This window comes from Fukomys damarensis, unplaced genomic scaffold, assembly GCF_012274545.1.
Source record: "Fukomys damarensis isolate Sample0158 unplaced genomic scaffold, DMR_v1.0_HiC HiC_scaffold_16, whole genome shotgun sequence".
In the NCBI taxonomy this organism is placed as follows: Eukaryota; Metazoa; Chordata; class Mammalia; order Rodentia; family Bathyergidae; genus Fukomys; species Fukomys damarensis.
Genome location: NW_022900928.1, coordinates 118,997,581 through 119,006,567, shown reverse-complemented (window position 1 = coordinate 119,006,567; position 8,987 = coordinate 118,997,581). Strand labels below are relative to the sequence as shown.

Genomic DNA, 8,987 nt, shown 5'->3' with positions numbered 1-8,987 from the left:
AAGCTCAAGGACCCGAGGTCAATCCCCAGTACCAAAAAAAAAAAAAAAAAAAAAAAAAAAAAAAAAAAGTGAGGATCCCAGAGATTATACAGGGAAACTGCAAAGGCTAGACCCTTAGGTGACGAGAGAGAAGTAATCTGAATTTGACAAATTCAAACTCGGGAACTCCGTTCGCCATCTCCTCTGGTATTTTCTTCTCCTTTGCCAGGTGTCTCCACGAAGCGTCCCTACTCCTTAGCTTCCCCGCGGGCCGCCCAGCCTCTTTTCTAGCTGTCCAGGCGGCTGCGGCTCCCCCCCTTTCCGGGTGCGCCTTCAATCAAATCAGTGGGCTCGGAAGCCCCGCCCCCGCAGCCGAGACCCCGCCCCCTGAGGGGATCGGCTTGTATTCTAGGCCTTTCAGTTTGAGCGGACCGGCGCGCCTTCCTCAAGGAGGGTGGGGATTTTCGCGGCCGCTGTCGGTAGGTTGGGTTGGGCTTGTGTTCGTGCTGGGGCCAGGGCCCGGCTGGGCGGAGAGGAGTTGTGCGTAGCCGGCGGGTTGGGCCTAGTGCGGGCATTTTTTCCCAGAAGGGACCGCGTGCAACCGGGGCTTTGGGGCCGGGCAACCTCCTGGAGTGGGTGGGGCCGCGCGTGCGCAGTTAGCCTCCTAGGACTTCTCAGGGTTCGCGGGGCTTCAGTGTTTGGGCGGGTTTTCTGGTGTGGTGGTGCTGCGGTGGTCATCTTCGTTACACCTGGAGGGGTTCTGGGCCACCCCTCAGTGCAGCTGATACTGTAAAAGTGGAAAGGCGAACGGCGAAACTCTTCTAGGAAAGGCAGATGGAAACAACATCGGGAGCAGCAACAGGGCGGGACTGTGGGCTTGGGACCCAGTTTTCTACCTCTCCCTGGGAACAGGGCGTGGCCTAGCCTGGACAGTTTCTATGGCTCTGCTGCCCTCTTCAGGGCTTTGGGGGAATTCCCCTGAGGGGCCCTCGGCCAAGGCCCTGCTGCAAATAGCAGTTCTCAGGACCCCATGCCTGCTTTTGCTCTTCGCACTTGTTAAGGCGTTCAGGAGACTTAAACTGGTGAATCTGGTTAACATGAATCTTAAAGGCAGCCTTGAGGGACAAAAAGTGAAATTTAAAGGCCTCAGATTTAGAACGGGCCCAAGTTGTGCAAGCAGCCAGCCTGTATCTGGTGCTGAATGTTTCAGACATTTTTATTTTTATTTTTATTTTTGCAGTGCTGGCTGTTGAACCCAGGACCTTCACTTTGAGCTATATCTCTATTCCTTTTTATTTTGAAACAAGGCGTCACAAAGTCACTACGTTTCCCAGGCTTGGCTTGAATTTGAGATCTTCTGCCTCAGCCTCCCAGAGTGCTGGAATTACAGGTGTGAGCCACCACTCTTGGCTCTTCAGACCTTGTCATAGGGCTATTTTCCTCTTGGCCAAATTTTCAACTACCCTCTTCCCCCAAATAAAAGCCATCAGTCTGAGGGTTCTGACCCTTGAAAGTTTCCAAAAAGAGGGGCTAGAATAGTAAACATTTGGTGACTCTCAGGGAACCCTCTGAGGGAAATGAGAGGGTTGAACAACTTCATTTACCGCTGTCATCTTTGGCAATGAGGAACTCTTGTCCAGGGAAGACGAGCCTAGCCACCACTTCTGCTCTGTAGGAGCAGTGTGTGGGAATTGGAGTGGAAATACCATCTTCAAGGTTTTGAGGCTGCAGCAGGTAACAGCCAGCATGTGTACAGTCATGTGTTGCTTAAGATGGGGATGTTTACATTTATTGTAAGGGTTCCAGATCAAGTGAATGTACCATTTTCAGTACAGTATAAAGCTGTTCAGTCAGCCCCACTTGGGGCCAGACAAGTTATTTACTAGTAATAACCTGTCTAGGTGTGAGCAGAGACATGTCCCACAGATCTGCATAAAGATGTTTTTGCTTGAGCGAAGGGGAGCAAAGAAAACCATGAGTATGTGCACACCATAGAGTGTGTGATACAAAAAGACAGCGATAGAGTCTGTGGGACCACAGTCGTATAGACAGTCTTGTCATTGGCTGAAGTATCCTTATGTGGCATGACTGTATGTATATTTCACCTATCTAGTCTGCAAGACAGTAGTCATAAATTAAGTAATGACCCAAGGCCACAACTTGAAGGCTAGGTTGTAGATGGAAGAATGGTTTAGACCAATTTAGAAACCATTGTGTTAGTCAGACTTAAAGAGTTTCATTATTGTCTTTATATTCTAAATTTTCACCTCTTAGTACTTCTCTTCGTTTTGCATTTATTGCATGGAATAGTGAAGGAAATTGTATTACTTTTTTTTTTGATCCACGGGAAAAATAACCAAACTTTCTGTCAAGCAGCCATAGTTACTGAATATCTGTTAGGTTAAGGCTACTACTATGGTAGTGGTTCAGGCAGAAAAGTTGGATTTCAAAAGTTCCTAACTGCACAGAGCACATGTTATCACTTGTGGCTGTACTTTGGGGCGAGGGAATGAGTTAATGGAATTTAATTCTCTTCCCAGGTTCTGGTCATTTGCTGAAAGGGGATTTGGGTATTCTGTTGCTTCTGACCACAGAATTTAGTAGTTTTTTTGTTTGTTTGTTTGTTTTTGGTGTCATGGATCCCTTTAGGAATTAGGTATGGACCTCTGATGTATATGCATATATGCACACAATTTTTCCCTCCCCTCCCCTCCCCTCCTCCCTCCTCCCTCCTTGGAAATTGAACCCAGGGCTTTCACTGAATTACATCCATAGCCGTTCTTGTTTTTGTTTTTGTTATTGTTTTGTTTTTTGATACCAGGGATTGAACTCAGGACCTTGCATTTGCGAGGCAGGCTGTGGAACCACTGAGTGTTGTTGATTTTTTGAGACAGGGTCTCGCTATGTAGTTTGAGGTGGTCTTGAACTCACTGTATAGACCAAGCTGCCCCTGAACTCTTGGCAGTCCACCCTTCTCAGCCTCCCAAGTGCTGGTATTCCAGGTGTGAGCCACCATGACAGGCTATCCTCAGCCATTGTCCTTTTATATTTTGAGACACAGTCTTGCTAAGTTGCCCAGGCTGGATTTGAACTCTCAGTCCTTCAGACTATCAGAGTGCTGGAACTACAGGTATGCATCACCATGCCTGGCCACACAAAAGCCAGAAATGTAGGTTAGTGGCACCGCACCTGCCTGGCAAGTGTGAGGCTCTGAGTTTGATTCCTACCCCCCCGCCAGTATATAATTTCAGAGGCTTCGCATGCATATACTCTAGATTAAGAATTTCTCTTTTAGAGATTAAAAAAAAAATTCTTGAGAGCTTCCAGAGCTTTGTTTATACATAGTGATTGAGTAATTTGAATTTCCTGTCCTGACACTTATGACTTATGATGTTTTATAAGACAAAATTTTTCTTTCTCTTTTAAAAGTTCAGGCTTACTCTGTGCAAGAAAGATAATTTTTTCTCCTCTCCTCTGTCTCACTCTCCTTTCTCCCTTCCCTTCCCTTTATCTCCTTTCATCATTACTGGAGACTAAATCCAGGGCTTTAACACTAAGCTGCATCACCAGTCCTTCTTTATTTCTTTTTTTTTTTTAGTTTTGAGGCACGATCTCACTAAGTTGCCTGGGCTGGGCTCAAACTTTTGATCCTCTTGTCTCAGTCTCCCAGAGTACTGGGATTACAGGCATGCACCAGTATGTGCCCACCCAAAAGAGATATTTTCTTTTCTTTTAATGTGGAGAAAAACATGAGTGGCCACGAGGTAGTAAGATTGATGGCCAGCTGATTCAATAAAGGGGAGACTGCGAGTCCATACCTTCTGTGTTATCGAAGAGGATTGCCACAAAATCGTAGTTGCTATATCGTTTCTGGGTGATGACCTCCCAGGCCTACAATCCCCTGGAGACACTTTGTTAAATTAGGCCTTTCCTGCAGATGGAGGAACTGGAGCAAGGCCTGCTGATGCAGCCATGGGCATGGCTACAGCTCAGCGAGAACTCCCTGTTGGCCAAAGCTTATATCACCAAGCAGGGCTATGCCTTGCTGGTTTCGGATCTTCAACAGGTGTGGCATGAGCATATGGATACTAGTGTGGTGAGCCAGCGAGCCAAGGTGAGTGTGAAGAGGAGTAGTGCCGTGGGGTGGCGGGGGTATGCTTCTTTCCTAGCAAATGCCAGGGAGCATTAACATCAGCCAGCTTGATTGCCTGTAAGTTGGCAAGGAAGATTGGATTAACACGATTTTAGTTACAGGTTGACTATCTCTAATATGAAAATCTGAAATCCAAAATGTTCCAAAATTGAAAATTTTTGAGCAGTAGCTCTCAGAAAGTTTCAAATTTTGGAGCATTCAGGCTTTAGCTTTTGGGATCAGTGTTGCTTAACTGGTACAGTCAGTGCATATATTCCCAAAAACAAAAAACAAAACAAAATAAAAAAATCCCCTCTGAAATCTAAAACACTTCTGGTCCCAGGTATTTCAGTTAAGGGATATTCAGCCTGTCATGTCTTACACTTTTATTTACACTCCTGGGATCTTGTCGTGTGTATGCGTGTTTGAGAGATTCTGTGTGTGAGAGAGAATGTTTATGTATGATAATGCATGATGTGAACTTGATTACTTGATATACAGCCTTCTGTAAAGTGATGTTGCCAAGATAGACTCGTGAAGTAAACCAGTTGATCTATCTTTGTGATCCCTTCTTGTTTTCTTTCCTGTTTTGAAGTTTTTCTTTCCCTCTCTGCCCTTTCATGCCCACCTTGACCAGAGCTTTTCTTTACAGGTGCTCATGAGGAGTCAGTTTCCTATCAGTACCCTCCTTCTATACAACTGCTGTCTCTTTAGGAGCTGAACAAGCGCCTGACCGCTCTCCCGGCAGCTTTTCTCTGTCATTTGGATAATCTGCTTCACCCATTGTTGAAAGATGGTGTCCAGCCTGATGCAGCTGCTTTCTCCTGTGAGCGTGTGGCAGAGGCACTGATTCTCCGGGTGCGGAGTGAACTCTCTGGTCTCCCCTTCTATTGGCATTTTCGCTGCAGTCTGGCTAGTCCCTCCCTGGTAAGTGCAGTTCAGATATGGGGTGGAATTGCGGCTTGGAATGAAGCTTTAGGTGTTCTTTTATTTTTGTGAAGCCTGTTCACAATTCTTCTCCAAGCAGAAAGCTGTCCTTGACTACACAGGGGACAAAAAGGATTCTTGACTAATATATTCTTTCTTTCCAAAGGCACTAAAGTTTGGACCTACACACTTTGTTAGATGACTTTATTCATTAATTTATTTACTGAATATTTATGAAGCATCACCTATATGCTAATTATTGGGCATCCTGACATGAAATAATATGGTCTCTTTCTGGAGTTTATAAACTAGTAAGGTGACAGATAGGAAATTGTGTTACAGTGTCGTAAGTTCTTTCACTGGGCTGGGCTGAGGATGTCTAGAGGAACAGAGAAAACCTCTTTGAAAAGAGAGTTTCTTTTCTTTTCAAGACAAAGTTTTGCTCTGTAGCCAGGCTGACCTCAAATTCATAATCCTCCAGCCTCAGCTTCCCAAGTGTTGGGATTACCAGCATGCAGCATCATGCTTGGTTTCAGGAGAGGATTTTTGAGCAGAGTTTTGAAAATGATTAGAAACTAGTTGGGAGAAAATAAAGAGAAGAGTCATTGTAGGCAACAAGCATAGAGATGTTTAAGTGTGGGACAAGTTCAGGAACTTCATGAATGCAGGACAGATAGGAAGATGCGAGAAACGAGGTAGGCAGTGGCCAGATCTGAAGGACTCAGTGAATTTCGATTTTATCTCAAAGGCAGTGGGGATTCATTGAAAACTTAAAGCAGGAGCTTAGCATGATCCAGTTTGTGATCATCAAAAACATTAAAAACAAAACAGGAAGAAAAAGCACTCCAACAACAGGATGGAGTATGTGCCCCAAGCATTGTCTAAGCATTGTCTCATCTTGTAGTCCCCATGAGTTTCCTGCAAGATATGTGTTATTATCCCAATTTTTTAGAGCAAGAAACCGAGATTGAAGGTAGCTTGTCCAGAGTCATCCAGTTTATAAATGAATGAGCTGAATTTGAGTGCTGGCTTGGCCTAGTCTGAAAGCCCACTCTCAGGGATTAGAAGTATCATACCTTGTACTCACTTATAGCTGAAGCACCCAAGTGCTTGTATTAGAAATGAAGAGTGGGCGTAGAGTAGTATTTTGTAGGAATGATAGACAGAGTTTGTTTCAGTCGGTAGCACTTAGAGGCCAGGGTCTTCTGTGGGAGGCCACGAGTATAGGTTTATCAGCAGATAGATCTGCAGAATGTGACCATCTTTTCCCAGATCTTGTCTTTGGTCTCCTGTACCTGCATGTGGTGTTTTGGCCTCCATACATGAAACATTACTGATGTTTATTTTTTATCTGGAACCTCATAAAGGTAGACTGGAGAGCTGGGGAATTACTTCTCATTTATTCTGAATTCCTAAGGCCCATCCACAGTGCCTGGCATATAATTGTCACTCACATTTGTTAACTTTTTTTTAAAGCAAAACATTTACTGGTACATTTTAGGTATACATAATGACAGCATTCATCATAAGGACATTTGTTGATTTTAATTGAATGTCTTATAAAATCTCTCATCCTGCTTTTGATACAGCATTTCATTCAAAATCCCTAGGACTTTTTCTAAGAGACACCAGGGGGCACTATTCCCCCAGTAATGCTTGTTCTGAGCTGCAAACTCTGGGCAGCTTTTGGGAATCCCCAGTAATAGCTAGTCTCATTTTGCATTACACAGCTCTACAAATTTCGAATAGTGTGACTAGGGAGGCAGCTCTCCTGGGGGCCTGATGGACACTAAAATTTCTTTTAAAACAATATAGCATGTTGGGAAAGTCTTAAGGGTAGAATATTTGCCTAGCATGTGCCAGGGCCTGGGTTTGATCCCTAGCACTGAAAAAAAAAAATACAGAAAAGAACATTTGTATAATAGTATTTATTGTTTTTGAGACAAGGTCTCACTATGCAGTTCAGGCTGGCTTCAAACTCTATGTAGCCTAGGCTGGCCTTGAAAGTACGGTGATACTCCTGTCACAGTCTCCCAAGTACTGGGAATATAGTCATGTGCCAACTAGCCCAGCCGTATAATAATATTATAATTATAATTGAAGAAAAAAGTAAAGAAAGACTGGCTGTTCTGGCACATTCTTCTAAGTGAGGAGCTAGAATAAGAAAAGTAGCAAAAGTATTTAGAGAAGGATGAGTCTTGATTGGCTATGGGGAGACATTAGTTTTGAACAATTGATAAACTACTGCCCTTTAAGTTAAAATAAAATACTTATCATTAAAAGAGGAAGACTGTCATGCCCGGGAAACCCCCAAATCCAGGGGAGCTTGGTGGGGAACAAGTGATAGCCATGAACACTGGCGAAGATGTAGGTGGATACTATTTCAGCTTGTGTGTGTGTCTGTGAGGTCACACTGTTATAATTTTTGTTTGTTTCTCATTCTTGTGGCAGTTTTCATTTACTTTTTTTTTTTTCCTGAATGGGTAATTCCTGCCAACATTTCAGACAGCATTTAAAGGAATACAGTGAAAAAACAGGTCTTCTTTTTGCTCCCTTCTCTAGTCTCTCATTTTCCTTTTCTAAAGCAACCTGTGATACCTGCTCTGAGTGGTTTCTTAAGAAAAGCTGTGTTGTGTGTTTCTATGTGTGACTGTAGGTATAAATTCACACAGTTGAATACTTGTCTGCATACATGTACATAGTTTTACACAGGGTGTGCTGTACCCAGTGCTCAGTGCCTTGCCTTTTATGCTTAATTACAGAATTTAGATATCATTTATACCAATATATTTAGGAGACCCACCTTACTATCTTTAGTAGCAACATGGCATCTTACTTAATGGTTGTTTTAATATGTATTTAATTGTTCTACTTCTTTGTGTGCTATACACTAAATACCCTCACATTCACTTCTGCTGTGTGTAAATGTGTGAATAAATTCCTGGAAGTAAATACCTAGGGCAAGAAATATTTGTGTCTTTAAACCATTCACCTCGTGCCAAACTGTCTTCCAGACATACTTGCAGCTTAATTCCTACTGGCTATATAAGTGCACAGGAAGGTACCTGTTTCCCTGCAGCTTCTGCCATATAATGTATTCACACTCTGAGTTCAATGGTTAGGTCTCTGCAGGATGTTAAGAAATATATAAAACTTTGGGTCTCTAGGTCTCTGCTTTTTATTTGCTTGGTTTTTTTGTTTTTGTTTGGTACCCTTATTGGGTACCTTGTTGGCTTGTTTTTAAGACACGGTTTCACTATATAGTCCAGGCCAGCCTTGACCTCACTTATGTAGCCCAGGCAGGCCTCAAACTTTTGTGAATCCTTTTGCCTCAGCCTTCCGAGTGCTGGGGAGAGAGTGGTCACTGCTTTATCACTCTGAGTCCATCTTGACTTCTCTTCTTCTATTCCTCCCTATTGTCTGCTCTTTCTAGTATCTAATATAATTTTCAACATTCCATATTTTGAGTTTCAAATTTGTCACTCCTTTGGTTGTTCTTTTTTTTTTCTTTCACATCTTGACTTTGCATTTGCTCTTTTATTTATTTATTTGTTTGTTTGTTTATTTGGTACTGAGGATCGAACTTGGGACCTTGTGCTTGTGAGGCAGGTGGCAGAACCACTGAGCTACATTTCCAGCCTGGCTAGATTTTTTTTTTTTGATATCTAGGAATTACACCCCAAGATTTCTTGGAGTTAGAATGATCACAGGCTTGGGACCAGAGGACTTGATTTTGTAATTAGTCCCACCACTTTCAGACTTCCATTACCATGAATAAGTATGGAAGTTTTATGATTTAGTTGCTTCACCTGTAAAGTGGAGATACCACTTACAACATTACTATGAATTTGTGAGGATTAAATAAGAATATTTGTAACATTATGATTTTAGTGGAATTTTAATCTTTCAGCTTCCTCTTTTTTTTTTTTTTTTTTTTTTTAAAAAAAAA

The 8,987-nt window shown here is 42.8% G+C and overlaps 1 protein-coding gene across 2 annotated transcripts in view; it reads left to right on the top strand.

The window, feature by feature from the left end:
• Positions 1–341: 341 nt before the first annotated feature.
• Positions 342–8,987, top strand: part of Nhej1 (non-homologous end joining factor 1) — an 80,534-nt gene continuing 71,888 nt past the window's right edge. The window contains exons 1-3 of one of the 2 annotated variants that reach the window (XM_010611868.3): positions 342–458; positions 3,917–4,093; positions 4,826–5,038. In XM_010611868.3, coding sequence (XP_010610170.1) covers positions 3,917–4,093; positions 4,826–5,038 — 390 coding nt within the window. In that variant the 5' untranslated portion in view covers positions 342–458. The remainder of the gene's footprint in view (positions 459–3,916; positions 4,094–4,825; positions 5,039–8,987) is intronic. The other variant, XM_010611867.3, reaches the window with a different exon arrangement.